We start from the raw sequence: 27,445 nt of genomic DNA on the forward strand, positions 1-27,445 counted from the left end.
GATGTTAATGCTGGCGTACGCAGCCTGTTGTTACACTGGAACTGTGTGATGTTAAGGCTGGCGAACGCGACCTACGGTTACACTGGAACTGTGTGATGTTAATGCTGGCGTACGTGATTTGTTGTTACACTGGAACTGTGTAATGTTAAGGCTGGCGAACGCGACCTAAGGTTACACTGGAACTGTGTGATGTTAATGCTGGCGTATGTGATTTGTTGTTACACTGGAACTGTGTGACGTTAATGCTGGCGTACGTGATTTGCTGTTACACTGGAACTGTGTAACGTTAATGCTGGCGTACGTGATTTGCTGTTACACTGGAACTGTGTGATATTCATGCTGGCAAACGCGGCCCTGTTGTTACACTGGAACTGTGTGATGTTAAGGCTGGCGTACGCAGCCTGTTGTTACACTGGAACTGTGTGATGTTCATGCTGGCTAACGCGGCCCTGTTGTTACACTGGAACTGTGTGATGTTAATACTGACGTACGCAGCCTGTTGTTACACTGGAACTGTGTGATGTTAATGCTGGCGTACGCAGCCTGTTGTTACACTGGAACTGTGTGAAGTTAATGCTGCCGAACGCGGCCTGCTGTTACACTGGATTTGTGTGAAGTTAATGCTGGCGTAAGCGGCCCTGTTGTTACACTGGAACTGTGTGAATTTAATACTGGCGTACGCGGCCTGCTGTTACACTGGAACTGTGTAAGGTTAATGCTGGCGAACGCGACCTAATGTTACACTGGAGTTGTGTGATGTTAATGCTGGCGAACGCGGTCTTTTGTTACACTGGAACTGTGTGATGTTAATGCTGGCGAAGGCGGTCTGCTGATACACTGGAACTGTGTGATGTTAATGCTGGCGATCGCGGCCTGCTGTTACACTGGAACTGTGTGAAGTTACTGCTGGCGAACGCGGCCTGCTGATACACTGGAACTGTGTGATGTGTTAATGCTGGCAAACGCGGCCTGCTGTTGTTACACTGGAACTGTGTGATGTTAATGCTGGCGAACGCGGCCTGCTGTTACACTGGAACTGTGTGATGTGTTAATGCTGGCAAACGCGGCCTGCTGTTGTTACACTGGAACTGTGTGAAGTTAATGCTGGCGTACGCGGCCTGTTGTTACACTGGAACTGTGTGATGTTCATGCTGGCGAACGCGGCCCTGTTGTTACACTGGAACTGTGTGATGTTAAGGCTGGCGTAAGCGGCCCTGTTGTTACACTGGAACTGTGTGATGTTAATACTGGCGTACGCGGCCTGCTGTTACACTGGAGCTGTGTAAGGTTAATGCTGGCGAACGCGACCTAATGTTACACTGGAGTTGTGTGATGTTAAGGCTGGCGTACGCGGCCCTGTTGTTACACTGGAACTGTGTGATGTTAAGGCTGGCGTAAGCGGCCCTGTTGTTACACTGGAACTGTGTGATGTTAAGGCTGGCGTAAGCGGCCCTGTTGTTACACTGGAACTGTGTGATGTTAAGGCTGGCGTACGCGGCCCTGTTCTTACACTGGAACTGTGTGATGTTAAGGCTGGCGTACGCATCCTGTTGTTACACTGGAACATGTGAAGTCAATGATATCGTATGATCTAACTCTAGCTCCATTATCTACAATACAGTTGATTTCTTTTTAAAAACGTTGAAAACTCTACATCTTAAGACAATAGGGAACTCAGATAGATACTGGATATATGTACTATTCTCAAAAAAATATGGAAACTTTTGCCTTGTAATAAGGTGAAAACGTTGATATACATATGTATTATTTCCTAGTACATTTTGTATCAACTGGTACAGTACACATTTTTCTGTTCTCTGAAGAAATTGGATGTAACTTGTTGATTAATATTATGCTTTCGTTTCGACCAAAAATTCTTTCAATGAAATCTGATATTTTGAAACGGAACTGCCTACGAGTAGAGTTGCTTTACATTGTTCCACTTGTATCCTGATGATGACAATAGAGAGATCAAACAACTTCGGGTGATCTTTAGATGTCTTATATCTCTTTCCTAGTATTAGCTGATCATTACTTTCATCTGATTTATGGCCCTTTATTGTATTTAGGTGAAATTTGTTTTTTCAGGAATAGCTGATTACCTGAAATAAATTACATGTATATTCAACAAGAAAAAAAACACACAATTAAGTTATGTAATCAATAGCCTATGATATTTTGGGAAACTTGTATAAACTTTTATATCAGTGTAAAGGGACAAGTCTATTATTTACAATACTGTATAAGAAAAGTCTGTGTGGCGTCACTCGTGTCGTCAGTAGTTACTCAAAGTGGGATACCCGCGAAAACAGAAAAACAAAATGACACTTCAGTACCTGGTGTAGGCACCTCTTGCACGAATCCCTGCACGGATTCTTCTATGCATTGAATTCATGAGAAAATTAATTTCCCTGAAGAAAATGTTGTTTCATTCTTGTGTTAATGCTGCGATCAACTGGGCTCATTTAGTTGGGGTCTTTTGACGTTTCCTAATACGCCTGTCCAGCTCATTCCACAGATGCTCAATGGGAGACATGTCGGGGCTATATGGGGGCCATTCCAGAGGCTGCGGTCAATAATTGTCTTTCTGGAAAATAAGGTTATGATGTTTGAGAAGGGGAAGAACACCAGGACCACTAGGGTGGATTTTAATCCATGGGAGATGCCTCCCCAAATCATTACAGAAGCCCCACTGAATCTATTCCGTTCAACCACGCATACGTCGGCGAAACGCTCACCGCGTCTGCGATACACCATTTTTCTTCCGTCTGAGCGATACAGACATAATCTAGACTCGTCGGTGAACATCACACGCCTCCACCGACGTATCCCAAATATATTCGGGCAATGTCTGCGCATTCAGTCAAGACGTACTTGCTGAACTTGGAGTATCCGTTGAAATTATTCGTTTGAAAAAAATCCGGCTTGGCTTGATCACGTAGCGTGATTTGGACTATTCCATTATTTCCTTACAGCTAAGGAGTACTGCAGGGGGGAATGTTGTGCGTTTCTGTTTTTGTTGATAATATCAATCATTTAAGAACGATTTCCCAGAATCAGCAAGTCAAATTGGTTGGTTGATTGAAAATTGCAGTTATTGATGACGTGTCAGAAATGTGACTTACTGTGTAAGGAGATGCAAAATGTATCCCGTATTCATAGGACTGTTGGAATACTTATTGCATTAATTATGGCCGCAAATCACAATGAGGGCTTTGTTATACTGCAAACGTACGAATTTCGGCGTAATAAACAATCAGCGCATTACCTATATTCAAAAATTAAGCACAATAATAAATTTTGTACTTTCGCAATCAATGTTATAAAAAAGGGCACAGAAACAGATATTAGCGTGAAAAGTGCTAAAATGAGAATTACCGCTGTAAAACATGTAGGTAAACTTACAGTATGTACATGTACTGATACCAAACTTTAACTTACAACAGTCCTGCAGTAAACATTTTTATCCTGACTTTCACAGCTTTTATTATAATTACTTAATATGTTGCTCTTTTAATGTTATGGACTAGTTTGAGATGAAAGAAACTGTTATTGACAATAATTTGATTTTCATTTTCATATTTACAGTAAAATAATAATTATGAGGTAATCAATATGATATGGTACAAAATGTATACTTACGTCTCATTTATTCTGGAAAATCATTACTTTCGACGGAATAAACTGTTGTGGCGTCTGTTTTATCCCTTCTTTTCACAGGGTATCAATTTGGATACACGCACCTTGTTTGATACCGAAAGTAATATCTCATATTTACCATAATTACCGTTCTAATGGTAAAGACACGCGCTCTTTAACTCCAACCGACCCACGGAGTGGAAGTTCCTGATCACTCTTTGTCAAAATCAAACAAATATTTGGTTAATTGATACGCGGCAAACGAAATGTAAACCAATGAAATTTGGTACCATTTTGGGTAGCTTAACGTCATTAGTAAGTACCATTGACTTGCTAATGATTATCAAAGTACTGAAAGTACCGAGAGGCTAAACGTATTGAAAAATGTTCACAAATAACCGCAAAGCTATATTACTTTCCCCATACTCCTACACTTTGGAATTCAAAAATTACTTAAATAAGAGAACCAGAGGCTATTTTTCTTAATTTTAAGCGATTTTATATCTTCTTTAATTCTTATTTCAAATTTGACGACAATAATGTGAACAAATCAAAATAGGTAAAAAAAAACAAAAAAACAAAAAAAAACACAACCATATATTTATCGCCAACAAGCCAAATAATAAAGAGCTCTATGATGAAGTTGACTAAATAAAACCTTTGAAATACCCAAGATGTTGCAATTACTCTCCTATCAATATGAGGATTTAAACAAATCGAAAGGACTTTATACCTTCTTCTTTATTTTGAATATATTGCAAATAGTCCTTACTTATCATGATTATATTTGTACTTGAGGAAAGTAGATAAGGTGTACACAGCATTTCAGATAGATTAAAGTGTACCGTAAATTTGCGGGTATAGTGCGCACTCGGGTATAGTGCGCAGATACTTTTTTGGGGTCAGATTAAAAAAAAGTTTTCAACGGAAAGATTAATTGATTACTAGTTACCGCGATGAAACCGTTGTGGTTTGATCCATTGATAATTAGGAAACCTCAATCATCGTGACCCTAACATATTTAATTACCTTACGTAAACAAATTCACTCAGGTACCTGACTTAACAAGCATGAAAGGCTTGGCTAATTGGATAATTAACGGTTCTTAACGAGTAACAAACACATTGAGTATGAGGTAAGTAATTACATTAAATGTATTTACATGGCTATCTTCCTTGAGATTTCATGGTTAGAGTTTTCTTCCAGTAATTATGTCTATAAAGTTCTTTGAGATTAAACCAGACTTCCATATATATATACAAAATTTACAATATTTACGCTATAGCTACTACTATTTTTGATCTCCAATGCATTAGATAATGTCACCATGACACGCTAAATGATTAAATATGTTATGGAAATATTTCGTTCTAGTTAAATGATAATTATAAACATGAATATTTTGGACTTTTTTATACGCGCTTTGTTTGAAGGAATATTTTCATTTCAAGGAACTTTGATACACATTAACAATCCTTGAGAAATCAGCACAATCAACCTTCATCAAATAAAACTAAAAGACAAAAAATATAAGTTATAACAAAGTCAACATCATGATCAGTACAGTATTAAACATATATTATTCATAAATCATGAGCACCAAATGTACCTTGCCTACGAAGTGCAAACTTTTTATCTTCAAAAACTTGAAAACGTGTCATGGCGGTGGGTGTGAAAAACCTGAAAAAATTGTCATATCGGCGGGTGTGCGCGTGGGACGAACAGTCCAATTCGGTGACGTCTACTGACGTAAAGTGATGTTATATATTAAGACGATTTTGCCACAACGACAAGGATTAAAACAAAATTGATGTTCTGTTTGTAAGTTTTGTTTGTTTATATGTGCTGTTAGTTGATAATTCAAACCAAGCCCCCAGACTAGCTTATCAACTCGCACGTACAGTGTTCTGTACGCTTACGTCATGTCGAGAATTCCGTAAAATATATTGTTCAAAATTTATCAATAGTTCAACCACACTGTGCTTCTTTTTTTTTTAAATATATAGTAATCGTATTGTTATTTAAAAAAGTAAACTAATTTTGGATGCTTTTAAACTAGCGATTTGAAAGATCGCGGCATTATTTACGCAGAAAATTGCCGCTAGAGGGCTCTAACTCTTTTCGATATTTCAGCCAATGAGAAGGCCAGGATCGGTAAATTTTGTCTGAAAGGCCGTCGCAATAGGCTACGCGTACTGAGTACGTTTAGCCTAATAAAATCATCCTCGATAAACAATTATAGCTACGAAACTATAGCAACATGCCTAGCTCTTAAAAGTTTTCTCCCTGTTTCTGCAATGTAAAGTTCAAGCTATTAAGATTGTCTGAAAGGAATGTCTTTCACGCTCACTTTTTACAATGTAAAGTTCTAGCTATAAAGATTCTCCGACAGGAATGCTGGTTGGTTACAGGTTTATCGTCTCCCCGACTCCTTCCGTGTCCGGTTTTCGTCTCCCCTGTTGTATATATGTGTATAATTCCATGTAGGTGCGTTCCGTTTCATTTATGCTGAATGGAAATTGTATTGACCTACATGCGGGACCGGAAGTCTCGTTGTGGATATCTGGTTATTGTAATAAACGTGGTTCCTGTTACACGGTGGTCTGGTTTTGATATACATGATATGGTGTCAGAATGGAGACGCTAAAGCCGCCCCCACCACTCAGTTTTGAAGGCAACGTAGCGGAAAACTGGAGGAGATGGAAACAAAGGTTCCAATTTTACCTTGAGGCTACCGAGTCGGACAAAAAGTCGGAGAAGCTGCAGTGTGCGCTGTTGCTCCACGTGGTCGGCGAGGAGGGTGTTGAGGTATTCAACACTTTCACATTTCAAGAATCAGATGTAGATAAAATAGCTCCACTTGTGGTGTTAGCCATTACATTTTATGATACAGACTATACTTATAGTTAGGTCAATATTGCAGTATAGTGTTCTGATATAGACTATAGGACAGCCTCGTTTTAAGGGAGAGCTCGACGGCTGCCATGATGTAAACACCAGTGCTGAATAAATGTCCAGTGTTCCTGCAAAATACATGTCCTCCTCGTTGTAATCAATAACAGAACATGGTGTCAGAAGATGTTGAAAGTATCAAGGAACACATCGGTAGCTGGTCAGACTGTTGTCATGAGCGCTTATCCCATTTATGAGCTAGTTTTGTGATTGACCCGGCAGTCCACGTGCGTTGTTGTGAAGCCCTAACCAGTAACCCCTTCAGCATAAGGCCAGTATAGACACTATATCCACAAACGATGGCCACGTATAGAGTCCCTCCCCAGAGAACTTTAACTATACTAAGCCCGACGAATGGCCGAAATGGTTCCAACGTTTCGAGCGATTCAGAATAGCGTCGGAGCTGAACTGGAAGGAGGAATCCATACAAGTAAACACATAGATTTATGCGATGGGGAACGATGCTGAAGACATATTCAAATCGTTTCAACTGTCTCTTGAAGATGGGAAAAAGTACAAAGATGTGACAGACAAATTCAGGAATCATTTCGTAAAACGCAGAAATACTATTTTCGAGCGGGCAAAATTCAATCACCGTAAACAGAATGAGGGTGAATCCGCCGATAGCTTCATCACGTCGCTCTATAATTTGGTCGAATACTGTGAGTATGGCACGTTGAGAGATCAAATGATTCGTGATCGTATTGTCGTGGGGATACGAGACAGTCGTCTTTCAGAAAAGATGCAGTTAGACTCAGAACTAACGCTGGAAAAGGCTGTGTTACAAGTCAGACAGAAAACAACAGACAATTGTTCGAGATGAGGCTACTAGTAGTTCGACGAGTAATGTAGACGCGGTTACTAAGAAAAGGAATAAAAGTCACAGAGGTACAGAAAAGATTACTACCAAGAGAAATCAGCGGCGAAACACATCTCAGTCAAGCTCCTGTCCTAGGTGCGGGTTCAAGCCTAATCATAGCAGGGAAAAGTGCCCAGCGCGTGACGCGACATGTCGGAAATGCAGTAAGAAAGGTCACTTTGCGAAAAGGTGTAGATCTCAATTAGATGAACTGACCCAGGAGTTCCTAGGTACTATTGATGATGTAGGTGGAAACAAGCCGCGGCTTATTAAGCTATGTGTTAAGGGCACATCGGTGGAATTCAAATTAGATACTGGAGCCGACGTAACTGCTATTCCGATAAGCGTTTACAGGGAGATAGGCAGCCCTGTGTTACAGTCTTCGAAAAAGATCCTCCATGGCCCTGGACAGAACAAACTCTATACATTGGGGAGATTTGAATGTGTAGTCAGCACAGAGACAGGCAAGCAAGCCACCGTAGAAATTTTTGTGTTGAAATCCCTGAAAATACCTTTGTTGGGCAGACCGGCTATAAATGAACTGAGTTTATTGAAATTGGTCGCCGCCATACAGGGAATGGGCAATCCCGACCTAGTATCCAAGTATTCATCATTATTCACAGGACTTGGAAAGATTGAAGGAGAGTACGGAATCAAACTCCGCGAAGATGCTAAACCATACGCACTCTCTACTCCGCGTCGCGTACCACTACCCCTACTCGATAGAGTTAAGGAAGAATTGTCAAGAATGACCAAGCTAGGAGTCATTTCACCAATTGATGAGCCTACCGATTGGTGCTCTGGACTTGTAGTAGTCCCAAAGAAAAACAAGGTAAGACTTGTGTAGATCTCACACAGCTGAACAAGTCGGTATGTCGCGAAACAATACAACTTCCGAGTGTAGAGGATACGCTTCATCGACTAACCGGAGCGCGAGTTTTTTTCGAAACTCGATGCCAACTCTGGGTTCTGGCAAGTTCCTCTGAAAGAGTCCTCCAGACTCTTAACTACATTCATGACGCCGTTTGGGAGGTTCTGCTTCAACAGACTACCTTTCGGAATATTTAGCGCACCGGAACACTTCCAGAAGCGCATGACTAAGCTCCTGGAAGGGATAGATGGAGTAGTGTGCCAGATGGATGATGTACTGGTATTCGGTTCAAGTCAGGAAGAACACAACAGACGTTTAGAGCAAGTGCTTAGCAGAGTAGCTAAGGCAGGCTTAACCCTTAATCGCGACAAGTGTTAGTTCAACCAGTCGAGTATAACATTCGTGGGACACGTGATCGATGAGAACGGTATTAGACCGGACCCTAAAAAGGTTCAGGCAATAGTTGACTTTGAGGCACCTGAGAACATAAGTGGCGTACGCAGATTTCTTGGAATGGTCAACCAACTTGGCCGTTTCACTCCAAATCTAGCGGAGCTCTCAAAGCCAATTCGCGACCTGTTGCACAAGGAAAACTCATGGATATGGGAAGAACCTCAAGTAAAGGCTTTCGAAACCATCAAGAAGGAACTGGGTTCGACCTCAGTCTTAGCTTTGTATGATCCTAAGGCTAAAGCTAAAGTTTCATCAGATGCATCAGCCTATGGATTAGGAGCGGTTCTCCTACAGTCTGAAGATAATGGGGAAAACGAATCTTGGAAGCCAGTCGCGTATGCATCACGTGCTATGAGTTCTACGGAACAGCGCTACGCACAGGTGGAGAAAGAGTCGCTTGCAGTAACTTGGGCTACAGAGAAATTCGCAGACTTCCTCATAGGAAAGCATTTTCTCATTGAGACTGATCACAAGCCTCTTGTCTCACTATTAGGTGTGAAGGCAATCTGCGACCTACCTCCTAGGATACAAAGGTTTAGGATGAGATTGATGAGATTTGAGTATGATATTACCTACGTACCAGGAAAGCTTCTGTACACTGCAGACACATTGTCGCGGTCTCCTTTGCCCCTGTCACAGCCCCAAGACACAGAACTTCAGGAGGCAACAGAAACTTATGTTCACCTAATCATGGAGAGCTTGCCAGCGTCAGAACCGCGTTTAGCCGAAATTCGAGCTAAGATCGCCGAGGACACCGTGTGTAGTGTCATCATGAAGTACTGTCAGGAAGGCTGGCCAGCTTATGAGAAACCCGCAATCACAGTCTCTACAAGACCCTACTGGCAAGTGCGGGAGGATCTATCGGTATGTCACGGACTCCTGTTCAGAGGTAATCGACTGGTGATACCTACCGAGTTACGTGCCGAAAGCCTTCAACGATTACACGAAGGTCACCAAGGCATAGTTAAATGCCGCAAACGAGCAAAATCTTCAGTGTGGTGGCCAGGTCTGAGTCGTGAAATAGAGGACCTCGTAAAGAACTGTACCTCATGTGTAAAACATCGGAATGACCAAGCTGAACCCCTAAGACCGAGTAAGCACCCAGATAGGCCATGGCAGAAGGTTGGGTCAGATCTCTGTCAGCTTCGAAACACTAACTACCTAGTGGTCGTAGACTACTTTTCTCGATTCATTGAAGTTGCAAAACTGACGTCGACGACATCGCAGGCTGTTGTCGGACATTTGCAGTCCATTTTTGCACGCCATGGGATTCCGGAAATCCTCATTACTGATAATGGCCCTCAGTATGTCAGTTCGGTGTTTCAGAACTTTGCCAACGAATACGGTTTTAGGCACACAACGAGTAGCCCCCACTACCGCCAAGGTAATGGAGAGGCAGAAAGAGCGGTTCAAACATTGAAAAGACTCATTCAGAACTCGCCAGATCCGTACTTGGCTCTGTTAGCCTATCGCGCGACTCCATTACAAAATGGATATAGCCCATCTGAGTTACTGATGGGACGGAAATTGCGGACCACTCTTCCCGTAAACCCTTCAAGTCTTAACCCCCAATGGCCTTATCTTGAGGAAGTCAAACTGAAGGAGGAAGTGAACAAGGAAAACCAAAAAGAGAACTTTGACATTTCTCATCGTGCGGTGAGTCTCCCAAAACTAAGGCCTGGTGAGACTGTGTGGGTCAAAGGTCACATCGCCAATTGACAACAACGACAGGTCTTACTGGATTGCGACATCCTCCGGTAACATTCGTCGCAATAGACGTCAGCTTGTAAGTGCACCCAAACTGGAACCATCAGCACGTGAGCCGGAATCAGATGTGGATTCTCACGTGGAACCAAAAACCGTTGTTGAAAGAACCATCTCACCAACACCTACAAAGTGTGAACTCCAACTGATACTAATATTTTTAGCCATAGAACTAGGTCAGGAAGGTTATCGAAACCTCCACAGAAAATGAACTTGTAGTTCTTTTGCATGGTGTAGTGTTAGTTATATTTAGTTATAGTGATATCTAGTCAAGTAGTCTAGTCATGGACTTTTTTTTACACTATTTGAAATTTCAGTGTTCAAGTTAAGTAAGTGTTTGAACTTTGTTTCCGATTTCCTAGAAAGGGAGATGTGGTGTTAGCCATTACATTTTATGATACAGACTATACTTATAGTTAGGTCAATATTGCAGTATAGTGTTCTGATATAGACTATAGGACAGCCTCGTTTTAAGGGAGAGCTCGACGGCTGCCATGATGTAAACACCAGTGCTGAATAAATGTCCAGTGTTCCTGCAAAATACATGTCCTCCTCGTTGTAATCAATAACAGAACACCACTAATTGATAAATTTGAATCTCATTGCTCACCCTTGAAGAATATTACGTATGAGAGACACAAATTTCTCACGAGGTCACAAGGGCAGTCTGAAAGTATAGACCAATTTGTCACGGAGTTAAAACATCAGGCAAAGAAATGTGAGTGCGCTGCACTTCACGAGAGCCTAATTAAGGACAGAATTGTGGGAGGAATAGTGTCAGATACAGTAAGAGTTGGGCTTTTAAGGGAACCTGAACTTTCACTAGCTAAAGCAGTTGAAATTTGTCGTATTGCCGAGTCTACAAAAGCTCAGATGAAAGACTTGAACGAGACCGAAGCCACGATGAAAACAAAGTTAGTGTGGTAAAACAGAACAAGCCTGTTCATCCGTCAGGTAATACGAAGTCTAAATTCAAGCCCAGTCAGAAAAAATTTGGACAAAGACCAAACTCAGGTACTTCCCAGAAGACTGGTAAAGCCTGTGGAAGGTGTGGAATTGAACATGCCCCGAGACAGTGTCCTGCATATGGGAAAACATGCTATAAATGCGGAAATAAAAATCATTACAAATCTATGTGTAGAAATGGAAACCAGACTGTAAACCAATTATTTATTGGTGTTGTAAATCGTCATAGAAATCATGGTTGGGAAACAACAATAAATGTTAACAACTACATGATCAATTTGAAGTTGGACACCGGTGCAGAGGCAAATGTGTTACCTGAGAAAACATTCCGGAAATTGAAAGGAAATGTGAAACTACAACAAACAGATGCTAGGTTGTCAACATACAGTGGACAAAGTATTCCAGTAGTAGGAAAGTGTTTTCTGATGTGCAAAAACAGACACAGAGAAGCGTATGTGGAGTTTTTAGTCGTGAAACTCAACTCCATGCCAGTGTTGGGTCAACAAACATGTGAGGAATGGAACTTGGTGAAACAGGTCAAGGTCGATGTAGTCAAGTCCAACAAGCAGTCGAGTGTACTGGACAAATTTGATGCCTTATTCAGTGATAAACTGGGTTGTTTACACGGTGAGCATCATATTGAGATTGATTCAACTGTGAAACCTGTTGTACATGCTCCACGTCGTTTACCTGTAGCCTTGAGAGATAGAGTGCAGAAGGAACTTACTCGCATAGAAGATCTTCAAGTAATAACTAAGGTTGATGAGCCTACAGAATGGGTTAGCTCTATAGTTGTCGCAGAAAAACCTAATGGCAAGCTACGCATTTGTTTAGATCCCAAAGATCTAAATGTTGCTATAAGACGGAAACATTATCAGTTACCTACATCTGAGGAAGTTAGTAGCAAAATATTTCAGCAAGCTGGACGCAAGTAGTGGTTTCTGGCAAGTCAAGTTAGATGCTGAAAGTTCCAGGTTAACAACCTTTAACACACCGTTTGGTCGGTAATGTTTTCAGAGGCTACCATTTGGGATCAAAAGTGCATCCGAAGTTTTTCACAAGCGGATATGTAACATTCTTCAAGGTCTCCGAGGTGTCAAATCCATAATTGACGACATTCTTGTATGGGGAGAAACACTTAAGGAACACGAACAGAGGCTTGAGCAAGTATTGAACAAATTACAAGAATCAAATGTGACCCTGAATAAGGACAAATGTAAAATTGGGCTGACAGAGGTGGTGTATTTTGGGCACAAATATTCAGGAAATGGAATACAGCCTGACGAAGCAAAAGTAAAGGCGATTGTGGAAATGCTTACACCTGAAAACAAGAAAGAGTTACAGCGTTTCCTGGGGATGATAAACTATTTGGCAAAGTTTGTCAAGGACCTGTCAACAATTTCTGCACCGCTTCGTGCTCTATTGAAAAATGATGTGTTGTGGGTTTGGGAAGCGTGTCATGAGGAGTCATTTAATGCTCTCAAAGCATTAGTAACAAACACACCTATATTACAATATTTTGATGAGAAGAAGTCTGTCAAGCTGTCTGTAGATGCATCAAAGTATGGTTTAGGAGCTGTGTTATTACAGGATGAAAGACCAGTCGAGTATGCGTCAAAAACACTTAATGAAACCCAAAAAGGCTATGCACAGATAGAGAAAGAACTGCTGGCCATAGTATATGGATGTGAACGGTTCCATCAATATGTCTACGGTAGAGAGGTCTTAGTAGAGACTGATCATAAACCTCTTGTAACAGTGGTGAAAAAGGCGATAGGGGAGACAACTCCCAGACTTTAACGACTTCTCATGAGGTTACAGCGATACCAGATAAGAGTCATTTATAAACCAGGAAAGGAAATGCACGTAGCAGACCAGTTGTCAAGGTCACCTTTATCACACCAGGAGAGTGAGGATGTTACTGCGGATGTAGAGGCTCAGATTCATCTAGTGATGAACAGTCTACCTGTAACCACAACCAAAATGGACGAGTTTCAAAGGGAAACACTCAAGGACCCAACCCTGCAAGAATTAAGTATTATTATACAAGAAGGATGGCCAGATGACAAGCATCAAGTACCAGAGAGTGTACAGCCTTATTTCAATGACTTAACTTTAAGTAATCACATCCTATTCAAAGGTGATCGTATTGTTGTTCCTACAACCGTGAGGAAGGCAATGCTGAAGGTCATACATGAAGGTCATTTTGGCATGACGTCGTGTAAAACCCGTGCACGTGAAGCATTATACTGGCCAGGGATAAGTGGTCAGATTGAGGATTTTGTATCCAAGTGTGACATTTGTTGTACTTTTCGAAATGCAAATACATGGGAACCACTGAAATCTCACGACATACCTACAGGGCCATGGGAAAAGGTAGGGACAGACTTGTTCCAATTCGAAGGACATAGTTATTTGCTGATAGTTGACTACCATTCTAAGTTTGTGGAGATGTCGATACTGAAGGACACTCGCTCAACAACGGTGATTAATCACATGAAGTCTTTATTTGCACGTTGCGGCATTCCAACCGAGGTCATTTCGGATAATGGTCCGCAATATAGTGGGAGAGAATTCAAGCAATTCAGCCAAGAATGGAAGTTCAAACATGTCACCAGTAGCCCATATCATCCACAAAGCAATGGTATGGCAGAGAGATTTGTACAAACAGTTAAAAACATGCTTCAAAAAGCTGTAAAGGATGGAAAGGATCCATATTTGGCATTGTTGGAGTTCAGAAATACACCAGGAGAAACAGGCTCATCACCAGCTCAACTGTAGATGGGACGTCGTTTAAGGTCTTTACTCCCGATGTCGTCAAAGCTGTTGAAGCCATCAACTCGCAATATCAAGGCACATAAAAGGGTGAAAAATCAACAAAGACAACAAAAGGTGTATTATGATAGAAAATCAAAAACACTTCAGCCATTTAAGAAAGGTGACAATGTGAAGTACAAAAACAAAGGAATGTATCAGTGGGAAACAGCCAGAGTAATTGGTATAAAGGGTGATCGTTCGTATGAGATACAGACACCCCGAGGAATTGTTCTAAGGCGCAACCGGGTCCATTTATCTCCATCAATGTCCTCTGAGGGTTTTACATTTGAGGAAATTGGAGATGACGAGTTCGTAAAGATTCCTGATGATTCACAATCAACCTCAGACAGCCATGATGAGGATTATGTTAAATCAGACACAGGATCCGAGGAGGATGATGATGAGTTTGTTGAGCCAGAGCTCGACTCCGAACCAACTAGTGCCAGAAAGATTCCGAAATTATGTGATGAACTTTCTCAAATCAAAAAAAAAAAAAAAAAATATGAACTTGGCTCTGATTATATATATTTATATGTTACAAAGCTTATGAACTTGGCAAAGTGAACATATAATTCCATCAATCATAGTGTATGAAATTGACTTGGATATTCACATATAGGATAAGGGTAATTGATTTGAGGAATGATATATAAAAGTATCAAATCAAGAGTGTTGAGCTTGGATGATAATCTTCTTTTATTAAAAGGGGAGATGTTGTATATATGTGTATAATTCCATGTAGGTGCGTTCCGTTTCATTTATGCTGAATGGAATTTGTATTGACCTACATGCGGGACCGGAAGTCTCGTTGTGGATATCAGGTTATTGTAATGAACGTGGTTCCTGTTACACGGTGGTCTGGTTTTTATATACATGATATATATGAAGGTCGTCAATGTTCTGGTGACGTGAGAGGACATCTGTATCCTCACCATAAGGATGGAACCTTACTTACTTTAGAAGACGGCTCTTGGGCCTAATAATGCCTTATACCAACTCTAGCAGCTGAAACATGTCTCGAAGCTGAATCGGGGGGTCTACCTAGATTTGATTTATGTTGGGGTAATTTTAAAGTCTGTCAAATACCTTAAATATAATTGTTTAGCCTAACACTATCCCCAAACCCCTGAACCGGCGTTATCACGTCTACTCTTTATCGTAAAGCCACAGATGGATCTTTAGCGAGCGGGTATGTTGTTGTTGTTGTTGGAAGTTTTTCGTCTCCGCGGGTATGTTTTTTTTTTTTTTTGAGCTTAACGTCCTTGTTCCGGTTATAACTGAGCCTAGGACACTCTCTGGCGGGTATGTCTTTCGCGCTCCCTTTTATACCTTTCTCCCCAGAACAAATTATCCCTCTCAGCCAATCAAATCTCTTCTGAAATCAATTCTCAAAAAAAGCTCTTTTTCCTCACACATTACAAAACCAGTATTTCAATACAGTTGTGGTAAAGCACAACGCACCAAAAACATTGTGCGTACAAATGCACCTCGACAAAGCCTCGGATTTAGATAATCAAGAATCTCCTCCTCAAGTAGAGATTTCTCAGTCCTACCCTCCAGCTAGGGAAAGATCCTAATAATCTTACCTTTACCGGAAGTGTGGATATTTCTCTCCGGTGTGATAGAAAAGTAATATCTATACTAAGCGTCTCGTAGAAATGACAAACGATATTCGTCATATTACTCATTAAATAGTCCGATATGGAAAGGGCAGTATAGTTCCTATGATAATTACTATCACAGTGAATTGGTAACATTTTTTGTATAAGTAGACTTACATATAATACTTAAATACTAACTATATTCCTATATATAATTGACATACAAATGCTTTTATAATGCTCACTTTACACTGCTTTCAAATCGACAACTTACTTCCGGTTTACAAGCAGTTTAACATCGCTGGATATATAAAGCAATTAAACACGTTCTTGGTGGCGGTCGAGTCCAAGTTAAAAATCTAGTTATCCCGCGCCAGTAGGTTTCTATTTAATTTCATTATTTACTTATTTAGCAGTTTCCCAGATAATTCAATGGCAATTACAATGAGAATTTGACACAGCACAAAGCAGACTCTCGTAGTCGACACAATTGTCAATTATATGACCTACTTGTATGTCCATTACAATTAGGTTTCCTGTCTCTATTCCTCATCCGACTACCCAGACCATAAATAAGAAAGTTTTAGTCTCCATTCGTGGTCCGACTGGGCTACCGAGACCATAAATAAGAAATGAAGAAAACAGGTTTTTGGATTTTGCTTTCAGAAACACTGTGATACAAGTAATTATGCCCGGGTTTCGGAATGTATCAAAAATTAACAGTTATGGCATGCTTGCAGTGTGCGTTTGGATTGACTAGCTAGCTTTCACAATGTAACTGAGTGTCGTCATCATTTAGGGATTGTCAGGTTAGTTCCCGATGACGTGAAATAATAATAATAATCTTCTGATCAGTTCATTCTATGGATAACAGTGTAAGAACAACTCCAACAAAGAAATTAAAAAAAATATTTGTTTAATAAAAGATAACAAAGCTCCTCTTTCCTCATTTTAGATACAATATCACTCTTACACTCTCAAATACTATTCAACCCATCCTCCGCACTTCATTCAAATACTTTTTAATTATTTCAATCATGAAAACCTCAATCTTAAGTCTCTATGATTTCATTTCCTGGCAGAGCTCACGACTGCGATCAGCTTCTTTCATAGACAGAATATCTTTTGTTTACTGTTTGTTTGGTTTTCTTTTTCATGGGATCTACATAATGTTTCCACAGATAATCTTTTAAGGGTTTAATTTTTTATAATTTATGCCTGTACCATCACATCTTATTGAGTGGACACCCATATCAATCAAAGTTATTCACAAAGTCAACCTCCATGTTTTCTTGGACTAGTTTCAGTTGGTCATGTTTTCCATACATTATCATTTTAAGTATTTTACATATTATCTGGTCAGGAATGTACATCTATATACATATGTATACATTTACAGAGAGACTTTTCAAGTGTTCAGGAAAGCATCTACTCCAACTTTCATTTATTTATGTCAAACTTACATTCTCCACGAGAAAAATAATAACTAATGCAGATAAAGCACAATATGTTTGAGCTCACCTATTGATGACATGTTTCATATGAATACAAAATTACCACTTTTTGTAAATTTAATTTTGTTATGAAAAAATATGGTTCAGCATATTGCTAACGATTCATTTTAATGCTTGAGCTATTTCATGATTTATGCCCATTGAAGATTGTGATTAGTACTGCTTGAAATAAGTTGACTTTATACGACTTGCTCCTAAAATTAACAAACAAATTTACTCCTTTTGGGAGTAAGAAATATTTAAGATATGGTTCAGCATACTGATAATTGATTTTAATTTTTTAACTTTTTAATTGTCAACTGCCAATTGAAATTAGTTATCTAGTTCTAAACGAACTGAAAAATACAAAAACCTAAAACATATGACTTGCTTCCAAAATTAACAAACAAAAATTTACCCTTTTGGACACCAGAAAATGGTTCGGCATAATGACAATAAGTCATACTTATTCATAAACTATTTCGTACTCAACAACCAACTGACATTTGTGATCCAGTAATGCTTGAACACATAGGCTAAAAAAATCAACATATTAAGGTGCAGTACAGCTTATACTTGGTTGACTTCTTTAGCACCCTTTTCTTCAAATAGTGGAGGTATAAAGTACAGGATTCATACATGTACAAAACCTAAAATCAAATCTCTCGGACACAAGCTAATAATCAATAAAACATTACAACACATGAACGCTTTTTGTTGTAATTCCACATGAAATGATTTAAATTGACAAGAAAGGAGAGTAAGACTAAGTCATACAAGTTAAAAAACAACAAATTGAATTGCATTGTGCAACCCCTGATGTAATAAAATCTATAAAAGGATTTTACATCAGAACCTTGCTGTAGCGATGAATGGTACAGATCCTACATGGAATTAAAATAAATTTACTTTAAAGTTTTCTGGTATCTTTTCATCCCGTTACATCTTTACAGAAATGCTTTAGGAAACAAAAGATACCACAAGAATCTTGATGACCATTGTTTAATCTTTATTTGTTCTTTAAATGTTGGAAATTTTCACTTCTTTCCACTTTTTTATCTTAATTATACCAAATTCCTCTACAGAAATAGGAATAATAATCTGCCAATGCCAAGCAAAAGATGGTTATATGTCAGTATTTTGTCTTTCTGATCAGTCCCAAAATCAAAAGTGCACAATGGACCAAGGGAACCTACAACCTTCATATAAAATTTGAGAAAGATCCATCCAGTACTTCTCAAGAAATTGCTATAACATAATTTCTTTGTCAAAATTCAAGCTAGCTGCATGTCAGCCATTCTGTTTTTACTAGCATCATCAAAATTGAAATTGCACAACTAGGGATCAAGGAAACCTGCATATGAAATTTGCAACAGATCCATTCAGTACCTATGGAGAAAATTCTATAATAACATCTCAATGTCAAAATCCAAGATTGCCAGCTATTTTATTTTTCTGATCAGTCCCAAAAGCAAATGGCACAACTAAGGACCAAGGGGTCCCTACATATGAAATTTAAAAAAAAATCCACCCAGTACTTCAGAATCGGACCAGATACAAGACCATTCTTTATAATATATCAACCAATCAACCACAAATTATACTAACATTCAATGTTTTAAAACTTGAAGTAAAGTCCAACAATGTTTTAAAATTAAATCCCAAATTAATTATCTAATAACTGCAGGCATTAATGAGTATATAACCACACCTTAACTGTCATTCTGTCATTTTCAGAAATTCTCACTAGTTACCTGTAACTCATCAAACTCATTTATGGGGCACAAGGACATCATGAGTTTAATTTGTGATGTCATTGCCAAATTAACATCATAATAACAAGTGAAGATATCACATTGATAAGTATATTCATTACATTGACTAGGACATACTTGTTCAGACACTTACTCCCTCACCCATCCTCCCCTGATGGGAGCTCAGCCATCTGTCTATCTGGCTGAGCTTTTTCATTTAATAGGAAGGTTAAAGGTAACAGTCCATATGATGGATGGAACAAAAGTGGTGATTAATGAAGTTGTTTTAAGGTTTTGGAGATATATTCTGGAAAAATTAGAATCAATGAATTTTACTATTTGTTTTCCTGATAACCAAAAGAAAGACCGAGACTGAAAATGCCTCTATAGCAGAAGGAACTTCCTGCACTAGACCACTGGACTCAGGTGTAGGAAATTTTGTTGAATTATTTGAAAAGGTCTTGCAGATTGAATACAGAGACGACAGAATCCAGTTTTATATCCCCATTAACCTTATAACTAAATCAATTTTATACTACTGTCATCAGAATAATGGTTGCCATGCTCCAGCTAATCTGTGAGAAAAGATGGCAGTTTTACAATTCTGGTAAATCATCATCCTCATCCACCTCCATCCTTTCATCACCTACTGATGCAGACATATTCCCATTTTTCTCATCAACTGTTACTGTTTTGATTTTTGTTTTGATTTTTTTATGTTTTTCCCCCTCTGATGGTGGATTCTCCTCCTCGGACTGAGTGTCTTCTTCCTCGGATTCAGAAGCCTGATCAGTCTGACTAGCATCCACAGTCTCAATCTTCACTTCAGATAGAGACTTCCTAAAATTACCAGGACACTCAAAGAGAGTTCTCTGTAAAATGAGAAGGTAAATGATGAAATATACCACACTTCTGATTATGATAAAGCAATATCTGATCTTATTTCCTGAGACTCCAAATCTACAGGTCTCACTTTATAAACAATAAGATAATGAAAGGATGTAGAATTATGCTTTAATATCAGAAATTCACCTGTTTGCTGCCAGTACTGAGGAGTACCAAAGTCCACTTGCTTGTTATTCTTATCATCATGTCTTTTATCTGAAACATGAAATAAACAAAACAGCTATATTTGGTAATAAAAGATATAAGTCTTCAACATGTATCAATGCCTTTATAATTTCTTAATATAAAAGTATTCTACATCAGTTTACTGTCTTTATGAATGTAGGTAATGTTGATATTGGAATGTACTTGCATGTCTTAACATGCCTTGATGTTTCTGAGATTCTGCAGCACACACGGAAACTAGTTCCCCCTTCTTGGTATTTGAGCTATACAACATAAATTGCCCCCAGAAAATGCATATTAAGGAAAGCTATTATCATTATGAATTTTTTTCTTTGGATATGTAAGTATATATAGAATATGATTTGCTATCACCACAATAACTAAGAATTTATATGTGACCTTTCAATGACCACAATGTCATTTTCAATTCTTCAGATGAATAACCAGTGTGAAGCTTATTGACAATGCAGTGCAGAGATGGTGGTGAATCAACAGGCCAAAACCAGTTGACAGAAAATGAAACATCTAACGAAAATTTCTTAATAGTTGTCATACAAGAACTTCTGTTAAAATTTTTTTTATGTTTTTTCATGAACATAGGAAATTCATAACTGTTAATGATAAGTCTGTTTGTTAATAATACTTACGCGAGTCTTGTCTAACATCCTCACATTGTCTCTCACTTCCCCAGTCAGTTTTTTCATCTGCTCTGTAATATACTCCAAATCTTCCTACAAAAAAACAAGAGTATCAGTGAAACTGATGTATATTTCCCAAAAACAACTTCAATTTAATGTTTTTGTATCATCAATTTATCCACAAATTTTTATTATTCTAATTTGCTTCACACATGAGACTTTAACAAAGGGGTATAAGTATGTAATAGAAGGGCTGAGTGCCCCAAAATTTGCACACTGCAAATCCCCCTAGCATGACCCATGTATACACCAAGTTTCAGGATCCTTGCTTTACAATGGGCAATTATGCTCCAGACACAAAATATAAACAAGGGCAGTAACTCTGTAATTTAGGGGGTTTGCGGGCCGAAACATTGGTACACTAAACATCGTCTTTGCATGATCAATGTATACACTATAATTTCATTATCCCAGTTTAAATGCAAGCAATCTAAATTTGTGCTCTAAACACAAAATTTAACAAAGGGCAATAACTCTGTAATTGAGGCCTTGAATTTGTTACATTGAACATCCTTTCAGTATGACCAATGTATTCACCAAGTTGCATTATCTTAGTTTAACACAAGCAAAGTTATGCTCCAGACACCAAATTGTAACAAAAGGCAATTACTCTGTAATTGAGCGGTCTTGGGCCGTTCCAATTTGGTACATTGTACATTGCCTTAATATGACCAATGCATTCGCAAAATTTCATGATCCTTGCTTAACTGTTTAAAATTTATGCTCCAGACATGAAAGGACAGAAGGGAAGATGGACAAAGTGGTAATTATATGCTCCTACAAATATTTTCCAGGAGCATAATAAAAACATTGCAGTTAAACTTTCTCCCCGATTCTCTGTTTTATGATTCATCCTGTATGTATATCATTTTAGTCATTTCATATCACTAGATGTATCTTTTGTGGTTTGCACTTAAGTGAATGCAGATATGCTCTTCATATTTTGTATTTCACCAAATTTTCAAGAAAGGAGAGAGCTGACTTTGACTTACTTGCATACAATGTGTGATGTACACATAGCAAACATTTTCAGCGATATACATTCTAAATTTGAAGAGGGAGCGACATAAGACAACAGCACATCATCAAACTAAATCATTTAAAGGGAGAGAACAAAAAATACTTAAATTACATACAGGATGACAGAACTGAAGGAAAACTAATTAAATGTTTCATTTCTTTTAGGAATTATTATTGCTCGGGACAGAATTTAAAACAAATAAAAATAAAATAACCTTCTCTGCAGACTTGATTAGTCCATTTCCAATGCACAGGTCCAACAGACTAACAGAGCTTGCCAACATATAGATGTCCTCATCAGCTAGCCCTTGTAATCGTGGCAGAACATTGTGAACTCGATTCAGCTACATCAACAAACAAGTGCAAATAAAGGTTAGATGACAAGTTCTTGTCTTTGATTTAAATGTTTGAAGCCTACCTTCTGTGATGATAATTTAAGTAAAGGGAGATCACTTGGAATAACAGTAGTCTTAGTCGAGTATTAGGAATAAAAAAAAATAAACCCTCACCTTTACTAATTAAGAGTTTTGTAACTCAATCTTAATAGTACAAATTCAAAAAGCTTTAATTTAGTATTAAAAACAAATGGGATTCCACTTTAGTAGGTTCATGACAAAACCAATTCATGTGTTCAAGAAACAGATTACAATACTGCTGCCTGAAAAAGAAGTAATTTCTGGATAACATCTGAAGGATTCACTCTTTTCAACTTAGGCTTTCACTAGTACAAGTTCACTGTATTTATGTTCATAATATTTTTTTTCTTTAATCAAAACCTCCAGAAAAGGCTCTCCATTATCCCCTGATTATTTCAGCAAAAATGTCCAAATCTCTCATTTTTTAATTTTGGGTGCTGCATCTCAGTGTTGTAAGAGATTAAACCCTTTCTTTAAAATAAATGTATTTCCTGGTTCCAAATTTTTTTTTCATATCCTGTAGGGTTTTAAAATGTTCAACTTGTACACTATATCTCCATTTTAGACATTGAGCTCCTGCCTCTCTGTCTTCTGAGGGATCATATTTCATACATGTGGTTATATGAACTCCCCTTCCAATAATTCTCTATATCAAATAAAAAATCTATTCATTTTCTGGAATAGCGTTCAAAGTGTTCGTAGATGGACAAATGCTGTAAACTTGTTAATTTTCACTGACAATTAACAAACCAGGTTGAGATAATGTACCCTAATCCTTGTTAGTTTGTATAAGATTTTGTAATGCATCTTTTATCAGTAACTCAATGACATACCTGGAAATGCAGGACAACATCATCAGAAATTTTCTGATCTGGATAGAAAAGTTGGTGTATCATCAAGAAACTGACACGCCTCTGAAGGAAATTTCCCTTTGTGGTAGGGGGAAGTAACTGAGCCAAGTAAACCTTGTTATGGTGATGTTCTGTCAAGGTAGACAACTCTCGACACAATATCAGCGACTGTAGTAAATGTAATAAGTTTAATACAGTGTATTTTATACAAAGTCAACAGAAAACATCTAAAACGTATATTTGAAGATTATGTTCCAAGAAATAATAATCACAAACATTTATTTATTACTAAAATTATCCTTCAACTAAGTATATAAACTTATAATTATATGAATGTTGACTTTACTTGAGTTACTATAAATGCTTGCAGCATATACTGATCATTGTTACCTGAGAGGTCCAGTCAGCTTCTGTGTACAACTTCATCAGTGAGGCCAGCACAACTTCAAACTCATGAGTCAACATGTAGCTTGAACACAAATTATACAATCATGTACAATATTCTGAAAAATGTAGCCCAAGGTCTTTACTAAATCTTCAATAATTAAGAAAAATCAGACCTTTACCTATGGCTTAATCTGACACAAAATAATGAAAACTTGGAAGTTTTATTTTGCTTTTATTGATAATTTGTGCTTTCTGATTAAGTGGGCTATCTGACAAAATGTTTCCAAAACTGTTAAAACTGCAGGCTACACAAAATCTTGTCAGATGTGAGAAAGGCAATGAAAAAGCTGATTTAACTAGCAAACACAGAATATTCAAAACTGTTCTGGAATGAAACAAGTTTATCATAACCAACCAAAAGTGCATCAAGCCTACACCCAGCCATCAAAATCAAACTTCAACTTGTCACTATCAAAGAGTCCTAGCTGTTCCCTATCGAGTCTTGCATCTCTGCTAAAGGTATGTCATCATCACTTTATTGATCATCGATCTCTCAATGATTAAGACTGTTCATGTGTCAAGGTAATAGTATCAACCAGAGCTGTCAATTTCAAGGTAAACAATGCACTGGGGGATTCCTCAGGTAGTAGTATTAAGAAAAATATTTAAATTGAGAGTTTCTTGAAATAACCATCACCCATAACTGTAAAAATGAGTTGGTTGCAATAGAATATGTTCTTCACCTCTTTTCTTTTAATACACTACATATCATATGCTCTCATAATTTGATAGTGAAACATTTGCATAATTAAGTACTTACTTGTTCAGAGATTTGTCAAGAGCTGCCTTACAAAGCATGACTATCATTTGTGTAACCTGCCTGTCAGTATACTTAGGCCTGAAAAATATTCAGAAGTCATGTGATAAATTGGAGGATGAACTTTATGCACCTGGTGAACTTTATCTAATTAATTCTCAACAGAAATAACATTAATACACAAGCCACAAAGAATGCATTAGCATTTTACTCAGCAAAAATATTGTGCCCTTCCACAGAATCTGAACTGGCTAGGTTTAAAAGGCACATCCAGAGAAGCAATTTGTAAGAAACTGACACAGGTTTGAAATGAATGTATAATCTCAATAAACCATTTTCACTATAATTCAAAATAATCTATCGTAAAGCTTATAGCTATGTACTGATTTCAATTAAACCATTTGACTACCTGATTTGGAATGCCATGGCAAGAGAGCTAAGGACAAGACGGAAATTTTCACGGTTGTATTTGCCAGCTGGTGGAATCTCATTATTCTGCTGAAAAAGGGATTTTCTGAAAAAGAAAATCCATAAATAAAAACTGTGACATTTGGTAATTATACTACAAAAGCTGGTTTTCTGAATGATAATGAGCAGATATCAACTTTTTCATGATTTGGCATGGAGGACCAAGACTTAAATCTATCAATATGAATATTATCTATCTGGTGTGGAGCCTAAAGAATTGAATTACTAGTATCTGTGTGATGATGAACCTTAAGAATATCTTATCTACCCAGCCTCAAGAATTTACTATTAATATCTATCTAATGAGTAGCTAGAAAATGCAGTCAACATTGTTGTCTACCAGGTGTGGAGCCTCAAAAAAGTTACTATCATTATCTGTCTTAAGTAGCAAGAGAATGCAGTCACCTTTGCTATCTACCAGGTGTGGAGCCTCAAGAATTTACTATCAATATCTGTCTGAATTGAAGCCTAGAGAATGTAGTCACAATCACTAGCTATCTGGTACCATAAGGAGCCTCAAGAATAAGTAATCATCAATATCTATCACTGATAGCTCTGATAATTTGAGTCCTGATATTTTCAGTGTCAATCCTACTTGAAGTCTAAGATCTGAATAGTCAGCATTAACATTTCTACCTCTTCAAAGGGTACATACTTCACATCATCATTAAGTTCTAACATCAAATTGGGCTGTGTTAAGTCTATCCTTGTGTTCATGTAAAAATGTTTCAAAATTATTTTTATGAATGTTTAAGAAATAAGTTTACTATCTAGCAGCAACTTCAAAATCAAATGTAAATTCTTACCGGAGAGATTCTGTATTTGGCACCAAGGACTTTGGAAGTAATTCATTTGGATCTGCACCTAATCAAAGAAAAAACAATTAAGAAATAAATAAAGGAGATTTATACCATTACTCCAGCATGTCTTTGATGGTAAGTAAATCAAACCTGATTTTATTCCATTGGTTTTTTGAGAGAAGTTCCCAAGTTTACAAATATTTGTATGATGAAGCATGGTAAGAGAAAAGACAAAGCAAATGTTTATGGAATTCTTCCCATACTTATAGTCTGATCCTGGGAGACAAGATTTATATATTTCTTACCATAGTTACAGAGTATAGATAATATGTCTGATCCTGGGAGACGAGATTGATGTATTCCTTACTGTAGTTACAGAGTATAGATAATATGTCTGATCCTGGGAGACGAGATTGATGTATTTCTTACCGTAGTTACAGAGTATAGATAATATGTCTGATCCTGGGAGACGAGATTGATGTATTCCTTACCATAGTTACAGAGAAAAGATAATATATCTGATCCTGGGAGACAACACTGATGTATTTCTTACCATAGTTACAGAGAACAGATAATATGTCTGATCCTGGGAGACAACACTGATGTATTTCTTACCGTAGTTACAGAGTATAGATAATATGTATGATCCTGGGAGACGAGATTGATTTATTTCTTACCTTAGTTACAGAGTATAGATAATATGTCTGATCCTGGGAGAAGAGATTGATGTATTTCTTACTGTAGTTACAGAGTATAGATAATATATCTGATCCTGGGAGACGAGATTGATGTATTCCTTACCATAGTTACAGAGAAAAGATAATATATCTGATCCTGGGAGACAACACTGATGTATTTCTTACCATAGTTACAGAGAACAGATAATATGTCTGATCCTGGGAGACAACACTGATGTATTTCTTACCGTAGTTACAGAGTATAGATAATATGTATGATCCTGGGAGACGAGATTGATGTATTTCTTACCGTAGTTACAGAGTATAGATAATATGTCTGATCCTGGGAGACGAGATTGATGTATTTCTTACCGTAGTTACAGAGTATAGATAATATGTCTGATCCTGGGAGACGAGATTGATGTATTTCTTACTGTAGTTACAGAGTATAGATAATATATCTGATCCTGGGAGACGAGATTGATGTATTCCTTACCATAGTTACAGAGAAAAGATAATATATCTGATCCTGGGAGACAACACTGATGTATTTCTTACCATAGTTACAGAGAACAGATAATATGTCTGATCCTGGGAGACAACACTGATGTATTTCTTACCGTAGTTACAGAGTATAGATAATATGTATGATCCTGGGAGACAGGATTTATAATAAATGACTTTATTTTATTTTTTTATTTAAGAGTCGATAACACTTTGAGTACAAGACTCTTCTAACAAGTGGTCCACAGTAAAATGTACAATATATACAACATTAAGATTACAGCATCACATATGATATAAAAATCACAAATATCACAGTAAACTAGCATAATCATGAAGGACTAAGATGTACATCAATAAAACAAATGTAATGATAAAGGCACATAGTGAAGAGGTATATAAAAAGGTTATAGAGTGACTAATAATATAATAAAAGGATTAAATTAGCGAGGTTTTGTAAGGGATACAGGACTGATAATTAAAACAATTAATTGGCAACATTCATAAAGGTACCATATTATCTTAGGGCTAAAATAAGACTGACATAAAAATGTGGATCTAGGTTGG

At 37.8% G+C, this 27,445-nt stretch overlaps 2 protein-coding genes across 2 annotated transcripts in view; one reads left to right on the plus strand and one right to left on the minus strand.

Moving 5' to 3' along the window:
* The first annotated feature begins 13,313 nt into the window (after positions 1-13,313).
* Positions 13,314-14,285, plus strand: LOC132555448 (uncharacterized protein K02A2.6-like). Its single transcript, XM_060219797.1, has one exon. It carries the CDS (start codon positions 13,314-13,316, stop codon positions 14,283-14,285), a length of 972 nt encoding a protein of 323 aa, XP_060075780.1.
* Positions 14,286-16,821: 2,536 nt separating this feature from the next.
* LOC132555449 (E3 ubiquitin-protein ligase RBBP6-like) overlaps positions 16,822-27,445 on the minus strand; it is a 28,857-nt gene continuing 18,233 nt past the window's right edge. Inside the window, exons 12-20 of the mRNA XM_060219798.1 lie at positions 25,704-25,761; positions 24,839-24,943; positions 24,433-24,510; positions 23,616-23,694; positions 23,208-23,393; positions 22,174-22,302; positions 20,888-20,971; positions 20,202-20,270; positions 16,822-20,041 (exon numbers count right to left, since the gene is read on the minus strand). Of these exons, the coding sequence (XP_060075781.1) occupies positions 19,766-20,041; positions 20,202-20,270; positions 20,888-20,971; positions 22,174-22,302; positions 23,208-23,393; positions 23,616-23,694; positions 24,433-24,510; positions 24,839-24,943; positions 25,704-25,761 (1,064 nt within the window). The 3' untranslated portion in view covers positions 16,822-19,765. The remainder of the gene's footprint in view (positions 20,042-20,201; positions 20,271-20,887; positions 20,972-22,173; positions 22,303-23,207; positions 23,394-23,615; positions 23,695-24,432; positions 24,511-24,838; positions 24,944-25,703; positions 25,762-27,445) is intronic.

Source organism: Ylistrum balloti, unplaced genomic scaffold, assembly GCF_031769215.1.
Source record: "Ylistrum balloti isolate Yb309-2 unplaced genomic scaffold, AGI_CSIRO_Ybal_v1 Utg370490, whole genome shotgun sequence".
Classification (NCBI taxonomy): domain Eukaryota; kingdom Metazoa; phylum Mollusca; class Bivalvia; order Pectinida; family Pectinidae; genus Ylistrum; species Ylistrum balloti.

Coding starts and splice junctions, on each gene's coding strand:
- LOC132555448 (XM_060219797.1), top strand. CDS start 13,314: ATGAGGTTACAGCGATACCAGATAAGAGTCATTTATAAACCAGGAAAG.